Below are 20,557 nucleotides of genomic sequence, written 5' to 3' on the forward strand. Positions count from 1 at the left end.
GTCATTATTAGTGAATGTGCATTTTGCATGGTTCTGGTTACATCTGTAACAAAAAGGGCATTTTTATCAAACAGATCAGGGATTATTGCAAAAAAGCAGGTTAAACTATTTGTATAAAATAATTACATTATTAGTGGGTCTTATGATTGTGGAAGGATTATATTAAGTTTAGATATAACTTCACAAGCCCTGAATTCATTAGATTAGACTGTTTGAAATGCAGTGTATTTGACCTTTAATTGTACAACAAAGCTTATTTAGAGAAAATGTTTTGTTTTAAATCGAGATATATCTATCGTGAATTGCCCATAGAATTGAAAATAACAATAGAGAGATGATTGAGGCCATATCGCCCAGCCATAACCAGCAGCAAACACAATGGGTGCCTGAGAGTTGGGCCAGTAAACGAAAGGTTGCTGGACCGAATCCCCGAGCTGACAAGGTACAAATCTGTCCTTCTGCCCCTGAGCAAGGCAGTTAACCCACTGCTCCCCGGGCGCCGAAGACGTGGATGCCGATTGAGGCAGCCCCCCGCACCTCTCTGATTCAGAGGGGTTGGGTTAAATGTGGAAGACACATTTCAGTTGAATGCATTCAGTTGTACAACTGACTTGGTATCCCCCTTCCTTTCTGAACTTAAAAATAATAATGTTTTAATGCTAAGAAATGCTAACAAAGGCATTGTGATGTCACACAGGATTTGGAACTTTAGAACCCCTGTTGGCCAATCATTAAACAGGCTCCCGCCAGTCCACTCACTGCGAATTTGGATTATTTGTGATAGTTTGAAATCACAAACAGATCGCTGGGGACTATTTGATGGCTGTTGAACTGTCTAGAAAAAAATGTACTAATCCGTCTCTCTTGTTTGTTTGTTTTCCCCACAGTTAACCTGTCTGCAGCCTGACAGATAGGAGACTGTACATCACATATGTCAGAGTCAAGGCCCGCGGGCCACATCCGGCCCGCAAGAAGGTTTTTTACGGCCCCTGGGATGATCTTGATTTATTATTAGAACCGGCCCGCAGCAAGCCGGCAGCCCGCAGATCTTTTACACGCACCAATACTACATTTCCCACAATGCAAAGGTGACGCACCGAGCAGTAGGCTGCTTCATTTCAATATTTATTGGCACAGCAGTCGTCAGCATCACAGTAAAATTAACTTTCAGATACCCATCAAAAATGGCAAAACGGAAGGTGGATACTGAGAACCGGGGTTTCAAACAAGGTGGGAGTCGGAGTATATGTTCACGAAGGTAGCTGGAAAACCTGTGTGTCTTCTGTGTGGAGAAAGTGTGGCGGTACTGAAAGAGTATAATCTGAGACGACATTATGAAACGAAACACGCGGACAAAAACAAGAATATGGACATGGAACAAAGGCTACAAAAGGCAGAGGAATTAAAACGAGGCCTCAAATCTCGACAGGCTCTGTTCAAAAAAGCCAAATCACAAGGCCAGGCTGCTGTCAAGGCCAGTTTTATTTTGGCAGAAGAGATCGCTAAATCAGCCCGGCCATTTACGGAGGGGGATTTCATCAAAAACTGCATGATTAAAGTTTGTGACGAAGTTTGCCCAGAAAAAAGGCAACTCTTTTTAAATGTGAGTCTGAGCAGAAACACCATTGCCGAGAGAGTAGACCAGTTGTCCATCAATCTAAAAGAGCAGCTTGTGAAAAAGGGAAAAGATTTTATTGCATATTCCTTGGCTGTGGATGAGAGCACCGACATTTCTGACATTGCCCAGTTGTCAATTTTCATCCGCGGAGTGGACTCCAACCTAAGCGTGGCAGAGGAGTTTTTGGCTTTACGTCCTATGCATGGCACAACTACGGGGCATGATTTGTATGAAGAGGTGTCAAGATGTGTAAATGAGATGGAGCTGCCTTGGGAAAAACTCGTGGGTTTGACAACCGACGGAGCACCTGCGATGTGTGGACACAGGAGCGGACTGGTGGCGAAGATACGGGAAAAGATGCAAGAGGAAAACGCGACAGGTGAGCTGACAGCTTATCATTGTATCATACACCAGGAAGCGTTGTGCGGTAAAGCCTTGAAAATGGAGCATGTAATGAGCATCATCACGCGCACAGTTAACTTTATCAGAGCCAAAGGTTTGAATCACCGCCAGTTCAAGGCATTTCTGACGGAGTTAGAAACGGAGCATGGTGATTTGCCTTATCACACAGAGGTGCGATGGCTAAGCCAGGGAAAGGTGCTTCAAAGATGTTTCGAGCTTCGTGAGGAGATTTGTCTGTTCTTGGACAGCAAAGGGAAAGACACAACACAACTCCGAGACGAAATGTTTCTGTGTGAAATGGCTTTTCTGTGTGACATTACGAGTCATCTGAATGCAATAAACTTGCAGCTGCAGGGTCGGGATCGTGTCATCTCTGATATGTACAGTACAGTGAAGGCATTTAAAACCAAACTGACTCTGTGGGAGACGCAGATGCGGAAAGAAAATTTGAGCCACTTTCCCAGCTGCCAGACCATGAAAGAGAAGCTCTCTACCAGTGCGTTCCCGAGCACACAGTTGGCTGATAAAATAGGTATGCTTGCCGCTGACTTTCGACGCCGATTTGCTGACTTTGAAGCACAAAAAAGCAGGTTGGAACTGCTCGGTAACCCATTTGCTGTTGACGTGGAAAGCTCACCACCAAACCTCCAAATGGAGTTGATTGACCTCAATGCAATGATGCACTGAGGGCAAAATATGCGGCAGTGGGTGCTGCGGAGTTCGCCCGTTTCCTCCCGGCACAATGCCCCAGCTGCGCATCCAGGCTGCTCAAACGTTGTCTATGTTTGGCAGCACATACCTGTGTGAACAACTGTTTTCTTTGATGAACCTGAACAAAACATCACACAGAAGTCGACTTACTGCTGAACACCTCCACTCAATTCTGAGGATTTCTTCAGCTCAGAGCCTTACCCCGAACATTGATGAACTTGTGGAAAAGATGGGACACCACCAAGTATCACCCTCAACCTCAAACAAGTGAACATTACTGTGCAATCACATATTTAGAGTTTTTACTCAGTTCAAGTTTAAAAGTTAAAATTTAATATTTGTTTTCACTGCATGTTACTTCTCCTTAAACAAAGTGTTGTTTTTGATTAATAGATTTTTGCACTTTATTTTTTTGTATTTCAATCCAATTATATTTTAAAAATATTTCAGTTGAGTGGATGATAGAAAATTGCTATTATTGTTTTTTTCTTTGAAGTAAATTTAGCCCACTTTTGCTAAAATAGAAAATATAGTCTACTGATGGTGCCTTGAATACCGGTTTCTTTCATTTAATGTTCATGTTATGGGGATATTTATATAAAGGAAATTTGTCTTTTGTGTCTGTTGAAAATTAAAGATTACTGACAGAGCCATAAGAAAATATTGCTTTATTTATCTGATCATATTGTAATATATTTGTTAGGTTTTCAGTAGGTTCAATTAGGTTCACTAGACTATATGCGTCATTTAAAAAATTTTCAATGAACATTCGAACAGTCCGGCCCTCGTCTTGTAGCTGATTTTTTTATTTGGCCCTCCGTCCATTTGACTTTGACACCCCTGCTGTACATGTAACCACAGTTGTTCTCTGTTTCAACATGAAGGCAGGTTTCCTCACTGCACTTTGTCTTCCTCTGTGAGGTTTCAACAACTGCAGTGCTACAGAACTTCTCCACTTTGGCAACTGCAGTGCTACAGAACTTCTCCACTTTGACAACTGCAGTGCTACAGAACTTCTCCACTTTGGCAACTGCAGTGCTACAGAACTTCTCCACTTTGACAAATGCAGTGCTACAGAACTTCCCCACTTTGACAACTGCAGTGCTACAGAATTTCTCCACTTTGACAACTGCAGTGCTACAGAACTTCTCCACTTTGACAACTGCAGTGCTACAGAACTTCTCCACTTTGACAACTGCAGTGCTACAGAACTTCTCCACTTTGACAACTGCAGTGCTACAGAACTTCTCCACTTTAACAACTGCAGTGCTACAGAACTTCTCCACTTTGACAACTGCAGTGCTACAGAACTTCTCCACTTTGACAACTGCAGTGCTACAGAACTTCTCCACTTTGACAACTGCAGTGCTACAGAACTTCTCCACTTTGACAACTGCAGTGCTACAGAACTTCCCCACTTTGACAACTGCAGTGCTACAGAACTTCCCCACTTTGACAACTGCAGTGCTACAGAACTTCTCCACTTTGACCCCATAGGCATTTACTATGAGTCTCTCTCATCTTTATCAGTTGGGCTATATCTATTACATGTGTGTGTGAGTGTGTGATGGGGCTGTGATATAACGGACATTTTTGGTATCACCTATTTGTCAGGCAAATGGTCATAGTTATTGCCATAATTCTCATTTTTGTTGAAAAAGGTTCTGAGCTTTTAACACATCTTTGAAAGTTAGCTACAACATACCTAATGAATGCAAAACATTTTGGTGACACCCCTGTCTCAAAAACAAATAGTTTTGACAGCTTGTAACTTTTGGAAATGAAACTTCTCCTCCCGACTGTGTCATTCATTCGGGATTAAAAGCCACACCCTGACCCTTGAGATCCTTTATTCTCTATTTTGGTTAGGTCGGGGTGTGACTAGGGTGGGCATTCTAGTTTATTTATTTCTAGGTTGGCTTAGTATGGTTCCCAATCAGAGGCAGCTGTCTATCGTGGTCTCTGATTGGGGATCATATTTAGGCAGCCTTGTCCCACCTGTTCGGTGTGGGATCTTGTCTATGTATAGTTGCCTGCGAGCACTAAATTAGCTTCACGTTTCCTTTTTGCAGTTGCAAGAATTTTGTATAATTTAAATGTAAAAATTCAAATTCTTGAATCCGGCGTTGTTTTGCGTATCATTTCATAAACCATTTGCCATGGAATCGGTACATTTAAAATCTCTTCCCAACTATTTTGCAATCTACAATGCACAGCTGTCAATTTTTTGGTCCTTAAATGAAACTGGTATATACAATTTTCTTTAACCAATTATGGTCTTTAATTCAGGGCCGACAGACAAGTTCCTTACTTTTCTCCCCCTTCCACTTGCCTCTTCCATTTTTGCAGTAATGTTGTATTTAGTTGGTTGTAATTTTGAGTAGAGCATACATTTGCATATTTGTGTTAGCTGCATGTGTGACGTAACTCCACCAGTACTATTTATGATATAATTTAAAGACTATAAAAAAAGAGGTATAATGTTTGTTTTTTTAATCTATTACTATATTTGAGTTTAACAACAATATTTGTTGTTTGATTTGTTCTGTTTTTTTTTCCTGGTGGATTAAATTGAAATTGCAACCAACTTTTATGACTTGTTTTAAAAACAGTGATATTTGGGAGATTAGTTCCTTTTCAAATATCTTAAAGTGCATGGTTGTAATCTGAATAAAGGTGACATTCTAGAACATGGGGTGAGACATTCTTATTCGGATTTTAGTAGAACTTTTGTATGACTGAAGTCCTTAGTGAGAGGTCTAATGCTTTAACCTTTAATCATTTCTGACCTCTGAATTCATATTCCTTATATAAATAGGCCAGTTTAAATTTTGTCTGGCTTGCCGTTCCAAATAAAAAATAATATTTTTTTTACTCATATCATTTAAAAAAACTGGTTGCTAGGTGTGCTAGGTGCTAGGTGTCATCACCTCAAGCTGAACCTCGGCAAGACGGAGCTGCTCTTCCTCCCGGGGAAGGACTGCCCGTTCCATGATCTCGCCATCACGGTTGACAACTCCATTGTGTCCTCGTCCCAGAGCGCTAAGAACCTTGGCGTGATCCTGGACAACACCCTGTCGTTCTCAAATAACATCAAGGCGGTGGCCCGTTCCTGTAGGTTCATGCTCTACAACATTACGACCCTGCCTCACACAGGAAGCGGCGCAGGTCCTAATCCAGGCACTTGTCATCTCCCGTCTGGATTACTGCAACTCGCTGTTGGCTGGGCTCCCTGCCTGTGCCATTAAACCCCTACAACTCATCCAGAACGCCGCAGCCCGTCTGGTGTTCAACCTTCCCAAGTTCTCTCACGTCACCCCGCTCCTCCGCTCTCTCCACTGGCTTCCAGTTGAAGCTCGCATCCGCTACAAGACCATGGTGCTTGCCTACGGAGCTGTGAGGGGAACGGCACCTCACTACCTCCAGGCTCTGATCAGGCCCTACACCCAAACAAGGGCACTGCGTTCATCCACCTCTGGCCTGCTCGCCTCCCTACCACTGAGGAAGTACAGTTCCCGCTCAGCCCAGTCAAAACTGTTCGCTGCTCTGGCCCCCAATGGTGGAACAAACTCCCTCACGACGCCAGGACAGCGGAGTCAATCACCACCTTCCGGAGACACCTGAAACCCCACCTCTTTAAGGAATACCTAGGAAGGATAAAGTAATCCTTCTCCCCTCCCCCTTAAAAGACCTAGATGCACTATTGTAAAGTGGCTGTTCCACTGGATGTCATAAGGTGAAAGCACCAATTTGTAAGTCGCTCTGGATAAGAGCGTCTGCTAAATGACTTAAATGTAAATGTAAATGTGTAGGCAAGACCATAAGCAAACTGGGATATGACTAAAGAGTTAAATCAGGGTAACCTGTGAAATAACTAAATATTTAAAATCAGGGAACCTGGGAAATGACTACATTTTTAAATCAGGGTAATTTGGGATATGACTAAAGATTTAATCAGGGGGATTTTTTCACAAATAGACAAGTATTTTCCTTTCCATGGTAGCAAGATCTTATCTATTTTTGCTAACTTTCTATAAAAATGTAGTGAGATTATTTCTTTCTTTCGGGATATGTATACCGAGTATGTCCACATCACCATCAGACCATTTTATTGTTAAAATCACGGTAATGTAAAATTTTAGTGATCCAATATGTAATATAGTACAGTGCCTTGCGAAAGTATTCGGCCCCCTTGAACTTTGCGACCTTTTGCCACATTTCAGGCTTCAAACATAAAGATATAAAACTGTATTTTTTTGTGAAGAATCAACAACAAGTGGGACACAATCATGAAGTGGAACGACATTTATTGGATATTTCAAACTTTTTTAACAAATCAGAAACTGAAAAATTGGGCGTGCAAAATTATTCAGCCCCTTTACTTTCAGTGCAGCAAACTCTCTCCAGAAGTTCAGTGAGGATCTCTGAATGATCCAATGTTGACCTAAATGACTAATGATGATAAATACAATCCACCTGTGTGTAATCAAGTCTCCGTATAAATGCACATGCACTGTGGCAGTCTCAGAGGTCCGTTAAAAGCGCAGAGAGCATCATGAAGAAAAAGGAACACACCAGGCAGGTCCGAGATACTGTTGTGAAGAAGTTTAAAGCCGGATTTGGATACAAAAAGATTTCCCAAGCTTTAAACATCCCAAGGAGCACTGTGCAAGCGATAATATTGAAATGGAAGGAGTATCAGACCACTGAAAATCTACCAAGACCTGGCCGTCCCTCTAAACTTTCAGCTCATACAAGGAGAAGACTGATCAGAGATGCAGCCAAGAGGCCCATGATCACTCTGGATGAACTGCAGAGATCTACAGCTGAGGTGGGACACTCTGTCCATAGGACAACAATCAGTCGTATATTGCACAAATCTGGCCTTTATGGAAGAGTGGCAAGAAGAAAGCCATTTCTTAAAGATATCCATAAAAAGTGTTGTTTAAAGTTTGCCACAAGCCACCTGGGAGACACACCAAACATGTGGAAGAAGGTGCTCTGGTCAGATGAAACCAAAATTGAACTTTTTGGCAACAATGCAAAATGTTATGTTTGGCGTAAAAGCAACACAGCTCATCACCCTGAACACACCATCCCCACTGTCAAACATGGTGGTGGCAGCATCATGGTTTGGGCCTGCTTTTCTTCAGCAGGGACAAGGAAGATGGTTAAAATTGATGGGAAGATGGATGGAGCCAAATACAGGACCATTCTGGAAGAAAACCTGATGGAGTCTGCAAAAGACCTGAGACTGGGACGGAGATTTGTCTTCCAACAAGACAATGATCCAAAACATAAAGCAAAATCTACAATGGAATGGTTCAAAAATAAACATATCCAGGTGTTAGAATGGCCAAGTCAAAGTCCAGACCTGAATCCAATCGAGAATCTGTGGAAAGAACTGAAAACTGCTGTTCACAAATGCTCTCCATCCAACCTCACTGAGCTCGAGCTGTTTTGCAAGGAGGAATGGGGGGAAAAAAAATCAGTCTCTCGATGTGCAAAACTGATAGAGACATAGCCCAAGCGACTTACAGCTGTAATCGCAGCAAAAGGTGGCGCTACAAAGTATTAACTTAAGGGGGCTGAATAATTTTGCACGCCCAATTTTTCAGTTTTTGATGTGTTAAAAAAGTTTGAAATATCCAATAAATGTCGTTCCACTTCATGATTGTGTCCCACTTGTTGTTGATTCTTCACAAAAAAAATACAGTTTTATATCTTTATGTTTGAAGCCTGAAATGTGGCAAAAGGTCGCAAAGTTCAAGGGGGCCGAATACTTTTGCAAGGCACTGTACATGTGCCGTAATTTGGTTGTAATCCAGAGAGGTTAGAAAACGTATCTAGATCCTCTATGAGGCTGTGATCCACATTGTGGATTTAAAAGAAAACCTCAATCATCAGCGTACAATGACACCTTGGTTTTAAAGCCACAGATTTCTAATCCCTTAATATTATTGTTGGATCTCATTTTAACAGCTAACATTTTGATGACCATAATAAATAGATATGCCGATAGTGGACAACCTTGTTTTACTCTTCTTGACAGTTTAAAACTTTCAGAGAAGTAGCCATTATTTACTATTTTACACCTAGGGTAACTATACATGACTTTACCCATTTGTATAAGAGATTCTCCTAAATGTAAAGGTTCCAGGCATTTATATATAAACTCCAGTCCTAGAGGGAATCTCGCTACCTAAACTATCAGAGACCGACCAAGAAGATCTCAACTCCCCCTTCACTCCTGAGGAGGTCCTGGAGGCAATTACCTCCATGCCACCTGATAAGTCCCCAGATGGATTCCCCAGAGAGTTCTACAAAGCTTTTTGGCCCCAGCTCAGTCCTATCTTCATGCCAATGCTGGATGATTTTTGCAAAAATTGAGCTCTCCCAGACTCTATGTACACAGCCCTCATTACAGTGCTGCTATAAAAGACAAGGAGACTCTATCCTGCTCGTCCTTCCGGCCCATAAGATTGTTGGATTGACTACAAAATAATTACCAAAAGACTAAACATTCTTCTTCCCAAAATAATAAAAGCGGACCAAACAGAATTTATTAGAGACAGGTGCTCTTCTGATAACATTCACCATCTTTTTGATATTATTGATCAAGTAAACACACAGAAGACCCCTGTCCTGCTGGCTTCACTGGATGTTGAGAAGATGTTCGACAGGATGGAGTGGAGCTTTCTGTTCTCAGTCTTAGAAAATTTCAACATGGGCCCAAATGCATAAAGTTCCTATACTGTCATCCAAAAACCATGGTGACTACTAATGGTCTGAATTCTGACAGATTCCCTTTGGGACGTGGCACAAGACAAGGATGCTCGCTGTCCCCCCTGCTCTACTTGTTGGGGGCGGAACCTTAGGCAGAGTTGATAAGGATCAATCCAAGTGTTATGGGTCTTTGGCCTTCAGCACAAGATTTTGCTCTACGCAGATGATGTCTTGCTCTACATATCCAACCCTGAGAAATCCCTCCCATTTTAGACACAATTGCTCAGTACGGCAAGTTTTCAGGATATAAAATACATTTGAACAAATCCACTGTTTGCCCTCTCAGTCTTACACTCAACAGCTCTATGAAGACGTTCCAATGGAAGACACAGGGGTTTCAATACCTTGGGATCTTCATAACACCAGATCTGAATTGCCTTTTCAAGGAAAATTATCTCCCACTCCTGGATCGAATCAAGAACGATCTCCAAACCTGGATCTCCCTCCCAATTAACCTAGCCGGAAGAATTAATGTCATCAGTATGAACATCCTCCCTAGATTGAACTATTTATTTCAGATGCTCCCATGCTATCTCCCAGTTTCCTTTTTCAAAACAACTAACCAAAGCATCACCAAATGTATATGGGGCAATAAAAAACCTAGGATCAAGTTCTCCAGTCTATCGAAACCTGAATCTAAGGATGGTCTTGCCCTTCCTTCCCTTCAATTGTACAACTGGTCTGCCCAAATCCGCAACATGCTAACATGGATCACAAACAGACAAGAATTTAGATTCAGATAGAAGCCCAATCCTGTGGTTCATTACCCCTCGGCTCAATTATATTCATTAATAACTTTAGTGAAGTGGGCAACATAGCCAAAACCTTTGTGATTTACAGCACCCTACTAGCATGGAGGGACTGTAAGAAATACCTTGGCATATTCTCCCAAAAATGTTCTCACTCGCAAACCCAGACTTGGAAAATGCCCTGAGTGATGCCAACTTTCCTCTTTGGCCCCGTTCAGATCTGTTTCATCAGACCACTACACTGAAATCCTTTCAAGAGCTCTGCAGTGAATTCAATGTGCCAAGATCCAATTATTTTTTTTAAATCTTCAAATTAGACACGTAACTTCCTCATGTGGGGCGGCAGGGTAGCCTAGTGGTTAGAGTGTAGAGGTGGCAGGGTAGCCTAGTGGTTAGAGTGTAGAGGGGGCAGGGTAGCCTAGTGGTTAGAGTGTAGAGGTGGCAGGGTAGCCTAGTGGTTAGAGTGTAGAGGGGGCAGGGTAGCCTAGTGGTTAGAGTGTAGAGGGGGCAGGGTAGCCTAGTGGTTAGAGTGTAGAGGTGGCAGGGTAGCCTAGTGGTTAGAGTGTAGAGGTGGCAGGGTAGCCTAGTGGTTAGAGTGTAGAGGGGGCAGGGTAGCCTAGTGGTTAGAGTGTAGAGGGGCAGGGTAGCCTAGTGGTTAGAGTGTAGGGGGGCAGGGTAGCCTAGTGGTTAGAGTGTAGAGGGGGCAGGGTAGCCTAGTGGTTAGAGTGTAGAGGGGGCAGGGTAGCCTAGTGGTTAGAGTGTAGAGGTGGCAGGGTAGCCTAGTGGTTAGAGTGTAGAGGGGGCAGGGTAGCCTAGTGGTTAGAGTGTAGAGGGGCAGGGTAGCCTAGTGGTTAGAGTGTAGGGCGGCAGGGTAGCCTAGTGGTTAGAGTGTAGAGGCGGCAGGGTAGCCTAGTGGTTAGAGTGTAGAGGGGGCAGGGTAGCCTAGTGGTTAGAGTGTAGAGGGGGCAGGGTAGCCTAGTGGTTAGAGTGTAGAGGGGGCAGGGTAGCCTAGTGGTTAGAGTGTAGAGGGGCAGGGTAGCCTAGTGGTTAGAGTGTAGAGGGGGCAGGGTAGCCTAGTGGTTAGAGTGTAGAGGGGCAGGGTAGCCTAGTGGTTAGAGTGTAGAGGGGGCAGGGTAGCCTAGTGGTTAGAGTGTAGAGGGGGCAGGGTAGCCTAGTGGTTAGAGTGTAGAGTGGCGGCAGGGTAGCCTAGTGGTTAGAGTGTAGAGGGGGCAGGGTAGCCTAGTGGTTAGAGTGTAGAGGGGGGGGCAGGGTAGCCTAGTGGTTAGAGTGTAGAGGCGGCAGGGTAGCCTAGTGGTTAGAGTGTAGAGGGGCAGGGTAGCCTAGTGGTTAGAGTGTAGAGGCGGCAGGGTAGCCTAGTGGTTAGAGTGTAGAGGGGGCAGGGTAGCCTAGTGGTTAGAGTGTAGAGGGGGCAGGGTAGCCTAGTGGTTAGAGTGTAGAGGGGCAGGGTAGCCTAGTGGTTAGAGTGTAGAGGGGGCAGGGTAGCCTAGTGGTTAGAGTGTAGAGGGGGCAGGGTAGCCTAGTGGTTGTGTAGAGGGGGCAGGGTAGAGTGGTTAGAGTGTAGAGGGGCAGGGTAGCCTAGTGGTTAGAGTGTAGAGGGGGCAGGGTAGCCTAGTGGTTAGAGTGTAGAGGGGCAGGGTAGCCTAGTGGTTAGAGTGTAGAGGGGGCAGGGTAGCCTAGTGGTTAGAGTGTAGAGGGGCAGGGTAGCCTAGTGGTTAGAGTGTAGAGGGGCAGGGTAGCCTAGTGGTTAGAGTGTAGAGGGGCAGGGTAGCCTAGTGGTTAGAGTGTAGAGGCGGCAGGGTAGCCTAGTGGTTAGAGTGTAGAGGGGCAGGGTAGCCTAGTGGTTAGAGTGTAGAGTGGTTAGGCAGGGTAGCCTAGTGGTTAGAGTGTAGAGGGGGCAGGGTAGCCTAGTGGTTAGAGTGTAGAGGGGCAGGGTAGCCTAGTGGTTAGAGTGTAGAGGGGGCAGGGTAGCCTAGTGGTTAGAGTGTAGAGGTGGCAGGGTAGCCTAGTGGTTAGAGTGTAGAGGGGCAGGGTAGCCTAGTGGTTAGAGTGTAGAGGGGCAGGGTAGCCTAGTGGTTAGAGTGTAGAGGGGGCAGGGTAGCCTAGTGGTTAGAGTGTAGAGGGGGCAGGGTAGCCTAGTGGTTAGAGTGTAGAGGCGGCAGGGTAGCCTAGTGGTTAGAGTGTAGAGGGGCAGGGTAGCCTAGTGGTTAGAGTGTAGAGGGGGCAGGGTAGCCTAGTGGTTAGAGTGTAGAGGCGGCAGGGTAGCCTAGTGGTTAGAGTGTAGAGGGGGCAGGGTAGCCTAGTGGTTAGAGTGTAGAGGCGGCAGGGTAGCCTAGTGGTTAGAGTGTAGAGGCGGCAGGGTAGCCTAGTGGTTAGAGTGTAGAGGGGCGGCAGGGTAGCCTAGTGGTTAGAGTGTAGAGGCGGCAGGGTAGCCTAGTGGTTAGAGTGTAGAGGGGGCAGGGTAGCCTAGTGGTTAGAGTGTAGAGGGGGCAGGGTAGCCTAGTGGTTAGAGTGTAGAGGGGCAGGGTAGCCTAGTGGTTAGAGTGTAGAGGGGGCAGGGTAGCCTAGTGGTTAGAGTGTAGAGGCGGCAGGGTAGCCTAGTGGTTAGAGTGTAGAGGGGGCAGGGTAGCCTAGTGGTTAGAGTGTAGAGGCGGCAGGGTAGCCTAGTGGTTAGAGTGTAGAGGGGGGGCAGGGTAGCCTAGTGGTTAGAGTGTAGAGGGGGCAGGGTAGCCTAGTGGTTAGAGTGTAGAGGGGGCAGGGTAGCCTAGTGGTTAGAGTGTAGAGGGGGCAGGGTAGCCTAGTGGTTAGAGTGTAGAGGGGGCAGGGTAGCCTAGTGGTTAGAGTGTAGAGTGTAGAGGCGGCAGGGTAGCCTAGCCTAGTGGTTAGAGTGTAGAGGGGGCAGGGTAGCCTAGTGGTTAGAGTGTAGAGGGGGCAGGGTAGCCTAGTGGTTAGAGTGTAGAGGGGGCAGGGTAGCCTAGTGGTTAGAGTGTAGAGGGGGCAGGGTAGCCTAGTGGTTAGAGTGTAGAGGGGCAGGGTAGCCTAGTGGTTAGAGTGTAGAGGGGGCAGGGTAGCCTAGTGGTTAGAGTGTAGAGGGGGCAGGGTAGCCTAGTGGTTAGAGTGTAGAGGGGGCAGGGTAGCCTAGTGGTTAGAGTGTAGAGGGGGCAGGGTAGCCTAGTGGTTAGAGTGTAGAGGCGGCAGGGTAGCCTAGTGGTTAGAGTGTAGAGGGGGCAGGGTAGCCTAGTGGTTAGAGTGTAGAGGGGGCAGGGTAGCCTAGTGGTTAGAGTGTAGAGGGGGCAGGGTAGCCTAGTGGTTAGAGTGTAGGGCGGCAGGGTAGCCTAGTGGTTAGAGTGTAGAGGGGCAGGGTAGCCTAGTGGTGGTTAGAGTGTTAGAGTGGGGCAGGGTAGCCTAGTGGTTAGAGTGTAGAGGGGGCAGGGTAGCCTAGTGGTTAGAGTGTAGAGGCGGCAGGGTAGCCTAGTGGTTAGAGTGTAGAGGGGGCAGGGTAGCCTAGTGGTTAGAGCGTTGGACTAGTAACCGGAAGGTTGCAAGTTCAAATCCTCGAGCTGTCGTTCTGCCGGCAGTTAACACACTGTTCCTAGGCCGTCATTGAAAATAAGAATTTGTTCTTAACCGACTTGCCTAGTTAACTAAAGGTAAAATAAATGTACTTCCAAGGGGAGGTTTAGAGCTCAGCTGAATGAAGTTGAGACCCTTCTTGCTACAATCCATCAACGGAAAAAGACCACTAGAATCGTTTCTGAGAAAAGGGGGATCCTGCTATACTCCTTTGATATGAATCAGGAAAAAGGACCTTTGTCTGACTATCAGTTATGACAGGGTATACTGCTCCTCTACTAATGTAACATCGAGTTGGATTTTATCGACAGCATCAAGTGCTATTTGAAGCGCTGTAACAAATAATACCTTAACTACTCTTTCAGAAAATTCTCCTTCTCTTTCGATCACATACTTTGCTAAGATATGTATTGTTCTAATTCTTCTCCTACATTTCAAATGTGGATTGACCAGATTGTTGACTTTCTCCCTCTTGAAAAGCTCACTTATGACCTCTGCAAGAGACAGCCCAGGTTTGACAGACTCTGGTCTCCACTACTCAACTATATTTCACATTGGACAGAGTGAATGGGGTGATTAGGGAAATGAGCAGATACATGTTGCGTAAGGTGCTGTAAAAACTCATTCTTTGCTCGTCGTCTCAGCTAAGGCTGGAAATAGCCAATAGGAACGCTGATAGTGCTGCTGCCAGTTTGTTTGTTTTGTTTGATATTATTTATGTTTTCCACATCTGTGAATGTGGAATGTTGGTTGATTGAAAAACCAGAAAACTTAATAAAAATTTAAATAAATTTAAAAATTAACAGTAGTATAGTCTCCCACCATAATAATCTTGTATTGCTCATAAGGTTGATCATTTATTAGATATATTTTCAAAAGAAATGTGGATTATCATTATTTGGTCCATAAAGGTTAATGAGACATATATATTTATGGTCCAATAACATATTTAAAATAATCCATCTACCTTGAGGATCTGTTTGGACAATTTGCAAATTCGGATCAAAATGACTGTTAATTAATATCATCACCCCTCTTGAGTTTCTTTGCCCACAGGAGAAGTATATTTCCCCTCCATCTAAAATTCTTGAATGAGTTTCCTGTAAACAATATAATATATTTATTCTCTTTAAGCCAGGTAAATACTGATAGTATTTTCTTATTATCTGCTAAACTGTTACAATTATAACTTGCTATACTTATTTCACCAATTACCAATGAGATACAATAATTAATTTGTAATTTTTAGAATAGCCATGGAGTACTCTTTGTGTCTCGTAACATTTGATTGTCAATATACAGTTTATCGACTACGATAAACACTTCCCTTTGAATGTATTCTCCTTGAAGGGTACAGAATTTAGCTCCGTTTTGTAATCTCCCTCGGGAAATTATCATTCATGCCTATTTTCGTGCCAGCGAGTCTTTTATCCATTACTATATCCTTAAAGTAAGCAAATTTGGCAGCGATTAGGCACTCGTATCTCTGTCCTTTTTGTCCGAAACAGTGTACACGTTCGAGTGGGATTTCATCGACAGCATCGAGTGGGATTTTTCATCGACAGCATCGAGTGGGATTTCATCGACAGCATCGAGTGGGATTTCATCGACAGCATCGAGTGGGATTTCATCGACAGCATCGAGTGGGATTTCATCGACAGCATCGAGTGGGATTTCATCGACAGCATCGAGTGGGATTTCATCGACAGCATAGAGTTGGATTTCATCAACAGCATCGAGTGGGATTTCATCAACAGCATCGAGTGGGATTTCATCAACAGCATCGAGTTGGATTTTATCGACAGCATCAAGTGCTATTTGAAGCGCTGTAACAAATAATACCTTAACTACTCTTTCAGAAAATTCTCCTTCTCTTTCTTGAATATCAGTAAGAACTAGATTTTACTCTGATAAATCTAGTCTGTATGTCAATTAAAGCTTCTCTCAGAAAGAGGTTCTCCGTTTTAAGTTCATTAACGTCCGTCCATTTTAGCTTGTTTGTGTCTTTCTCCAATGTCGCAGCTTTTTCCCGTCACTCATCTTGAGGCTCGCCTTCAACTCCTTTATATATCTTTACTGTACTTACTGAAGTATGCCCAGTTTGTCATTTATCGACTTTAACAAATCACTTTCCACCCTTCCCAGTCCCGGTGGTGAAAAGCCTAAATTGTCTGTATCCGTCGAGGAGTCGCGTTTTAGAGATTGATGCTCTTCGTTTACTCTCCGTCATGTTTGAGTGTTGCTTGTTTTTGTTTTTGTCATATTTGACGATACATTTCTCTGATTTCTTTTCTGTTGTTTTCCAGATTGCACGTTATTACCCATGAGTATAAGAAGTTATAATATATAGTCTAACTTACAGCTATTGAATATTACGTTTTTATCTTGAGACGATCTGCACCGCTGTGTTCAGTCCGCCATCTTGGAATCTTACAAAACAGGTGATTACTTGATACATTGGAAAGAATTTACGAAAAAAAACGAAGCAAACTAGAATGCTATTTGGCCCTAAACAGAGAGTACACCGTAGCAGAATACCTGACCACTGTGACTGACCCAAACTTAAGGAAAGCTTTGACTATGTACAGACTCAGTGAGCATAGCCTTGCTATTGAGAGAGGCTGCCGTAGGCAGACCTGGCTCTCAGGAGAAGACGGGCTGTGTTCACTGCCCACAAAATGAGATGGAAACTGAGCTGCACTTCCTAACCTCCTGCCCAATGTATGTCCATATTAGAGACACATATTTCCTCAGATTACACAGATCCACAATTTTTTTTTAATAAACTCCCATATCTATTGCGTGAATTAGGCCGTCATTGTAAATAACAATTTGTTCTTCGCTGACTTACCTAGTTAAATAAATATAGTTAAATAAATGTAAAACCAAATGTTTTTATTTTTATTTTTTAAATGCCACAGTGTTCCATCACAGCAGCAAGATTTGTGACCTGTTGCCACAAGAAAAGGTCAACCAGTGTAGAACAAACGACATTGTAAATACAACCCATATTTATGTTTATTTATTTTCCTTTTTTAACTATTTGCACATAGTTACAACATTGTATATAGATATAATATAACATTTGAAATGTCTTTAATCTTTTGGAACTTCTGTTAGAGTAATATTTACTGTTCATTTTTTATTGTTTATTTATTTTTTGTTTATAATCTATTTCACTTGCTTTGGCAATGTAAATATATGTTTCCCATGCCAATGAAGCCCTTAAATTGAAATGGAATTGAGAGAAATAAATAAGAATAAGTGATACGTCGTTTCAAAGGGAGCTTTTGTGAGCTTTCTCTAAAACCAATGTTCACGCTATGTAAACATGAATGTCCTGCAAGCTGCTGTGTGTAACAGTCAACATGTCCCAACGCCACAGACAGTAGGTTAGTTTAGAGGTCAGAATGGATGGCCCTAAAAAAAAATATAGCGTTAGCAGAAGGGACAACACATAAACAACACTCACTTGATGTCGGAGTATGGTTTGATGCACTATCCGGGCATAGTTGTCCAGTTTCACTCCCGAGTTGCTTCGACTTCTCATGTTGTTGGGTTGATGATACTCGTCCGTATCCGTGGTTGAGCAGAGAAAAGGAAGCTTTGAGTTCTCCCCGAGACTCGATTCGGCATTAGGCTACTTCACAAATATCTCTATTGTTTGACACGACGAACAAGACAAGACGAAGTTGAGAGGTGATAGGAAACGTTAAATTACAAATGTTACAGTAGTAGTCTACTATCGCTGCACCGCCTCCAAACGTCCTGGTATCGATGAGCGAACTATGGCTGTAACATAATTAACACTGTAGGCTGAAATCCGATATCGTCCTGAAAATAAAAAAACACCATCAGCTGTTCCAACCTAGAAGTTACAGGAATCAACTTGGTACACGCAGAGCAACCATACACAAACCACTCGGTGTTTTCACTGTATCGCCTTTGTTGCTGTCGAATTCTTCAGACAGCGAGTTTCTGCAGAGAGAAAAAGAACCTCTTAACTCATGAAAACATGGTGCGAACTAAAACCAGGAAGAGTGCAAAATTATTCAAACTATTACACAATCAAACTGACAACTGAAACAATAACCCCAAATAATGTATCCGTAATTTATAAAGATATAATTATGGTATAGTCACTGAGATTTGAGGCGTGTTATTGGAGATATGTAGGGAACTAATTTTGTTTTTAGGTGTCTGCAAGGACAGAGAGACTGGAGCGTTCGATTGTTTTACAACACAGTACCAGACAGACGTTTATTTTTACTGTTTTCTACATTGTATAATAATAGTGAAGACATCAAAACTATTAAATAACACATATGGAATCACGTAGTAACCAAAAAAAGTGTTAAACAAATCAAGAGAGATTTTATATTTGAGATTCTTCAAAGTAGCCACGGTTAAGGGCTGTTCTTATGCGCAATGCGGAGCCATTAGCCGTGGTATTGTTTAGCCGTGGTAAATATATATTTTTAAACTGGGTGGTTCAAGCCCTGAATGCCTATTGGCTGAGAGCCGTGGTATATCAGATGGTATACCACCAGTATGACAAAACATATTTTTTACTGCTCTAATTAAGCTGGTAAAGAGTTTATAGTAGCAATAAGGTTTGTTCAAATAATGATTGACATACTTTCATTAAAAAGGTTCTTTTGATGAATGTATTTATACTATTTTGACCTTCCATACATTTTTTTGTATATATCCATTAAAATGATGCCAGATGAATGATTTGGACAGGTTGAGAAACGTTGCCTGACTGTTTGTCTCTTCCCGACTCCCGGTCCCTGCTGTACACATGCATTACTATGGGACAGCTGGAGACTGAATTTGAATGTTTAAACAATATTGCAAATGTCGGAGAGACAGACAGCAAGGTTTATACAAATCTCCGCTGTTGAAAACTAAATGTTAGTCTAAAAGAAATGTGAGATAAAGTCTAGATGTTTTTTATAGTGGAGATCAATTTTATAAATTGCCTGGCTGGGCTGATGAGACAGTGGATTGCTCAGTCAGACGGGACAGAGTAAATAGGCATTTTAACGTCATATGGCTGTTCCGGTGGGAACTTGTGGAATAGACACCGGCTGGAATGCACTTTTAACCAATCAGCATTCAGGGATTAGACCAACCCATTTTATAAATATATAGGTGTCTTTTATACTGATAACAAGTTCAAACAGGTGCCATTAACACAGGTAACGAGTGGAGGCCAGAGGAGCCTCTTAAAGAAGAAGTTTACAGGTCTGTGAGAGCCAGAAATCTTGCTTGTTTGTAGGTGACCAAATACTTATTTTCCACAATAATTTGCAAATAAATTCATTAAAAATCCTACAATGTGATTTTCTGGATTTGTTTTTCTCATTTTGTCTGTCATAGTTGAAGTCTACCTATGATGAAAATGTACAGGCCTCTCTCGTCTTTTTAAGTGGGAGAACTTGCACAATTGGTGGCTGACTAAATACTTTTTTGCCCCACTGTATAATGTGTGTGATGGGATGTGTAGACAGTGGACAGTAGATGGATAGAATATGTAGCATATCTGAAGAATAGCCAATGTACAGCAATAGTTGAACAGCATAAGCCTTGACGAGAATACAGTACATACAGTTGAAGTCGGAAGATTACATACACTTAGGTTGGAGTCATTAAAACTCATTTTTCAACCGCTCCCACAAATGTCTTGTTAACAAACTATAGTTTTGGCAAGTCAGTTAGGACATCTACTTTGTGCATGACACAAGTCATTTTTCCAACAATTGTTTACAGACAGATTATTTCACTAATAATTTATAATAAGTTTGCATACACTGAGTTGACTGTGACTTTAAACAGCTTGGAAAATTCTAGAAAATGTGGTCATGGCTTTAGAAGCTTCTGATAGGCTAATGCCATCATTTGAGTCAATTGGAGGTGTACCTGTGGATGTATTTCAAGGCCTACCTTCAAACTCCGTGCCTCTTTGCTTGACATCATGGGAAAATCAAAAGAAATCAGCCAAGACCTCCAATAGTCTGGTTCATCCTTAGGAGCAATTTCCAAACGCCTGAAGGTACCACGTTCATCTGTACAAACAATAGTACGCAAGTATAAACACCATGGGACCACGCAGTCGACATACCGCCCAGGAAGGAGACGCGTTCTGTCTCCTAGAGATGAACGTTCTTTGGTGCAAACAGTGCAAATCAATCCCAGAACAACAGCAAAGGATTTGTGAAGATGCTGGAGGACACAGGAACCAAAGTCTCTATATCCACAGTAAAACGAGTCCTATATGAAAGGCCGCTCAGTAATGAAGAAGCCACTGCTCCAAAACTGCCATAAAAAAAGCCAGACAACGGTTTGCAACTGCACATGGGGACAAAGATCATACTTTTTGGAGAAATGTCCTCTGTTCTGATGAAACAAAATTAGAACTGTTTGACCATAATGACCATCGTTATGTTTGGAGGAAAAAGGGGGAGGCTTGCAAGCCGAAGAACACCACCCCAACCGTGAAGCACGGGGGTGGCAGCATCATGTTGTGGGGGTGCTTTGCTGCAGGATGGACTGATGCACTTCACAAAATAGATGGCATCATGAGGTAGGAAAATTATGTGGATATATTCAAGCAACATCTCAAGACATCAGTCAGGAAGTTAAATCTTGGATGCAAATGGTTCTTCCAAATGGACAATGACCCCAGGCATACTTA

General features: G+C 43.0%; 1 protein-coding gene across 1 annotated transcript in view; it reads right to left on the minus strand.

The window, feature by feature from the left end:
- The window catches only part of phka1a (phosphorylase kinase, alpha 1a (muscle)), a 65,024-nt gene extending 47,037 nt beyond the window's left edge, over positions 1–17,987 (minus strand). Inside the window, 2 exon segments of the mRNA XM_065025251.1 lie at positions 17,330–17,446; positions 17,449–17,987. Coding sequence (XP_064881323.1) covers positions 17,330–17,446; positions 17,449–17,493 — 162 coding nt within the window. The 5' untranslated portion in view covers positions 17,494–17,987.
- Between the last annotated feature and the right edge of the window lie 2,570 nt (positions 17,988–20,557).

This window comes from Oncorhynchus nerka, linkage group LG12 (assembly GCF_034236695.1).
Source record: "Oncorhynchus nerka isolate Pitt River linkage group LG12, Oner_Uvic_2.0, whole genome shotgun sequence".
In the NCBI taxonomy this organism is placed as follows: domain Eukaryota; kingdom Metazoa; phylum Chordata; class Actinopteri; order Salmoniformes; family Salmonidae; genus Oncorhynchus; species Oncorhynchus nerka.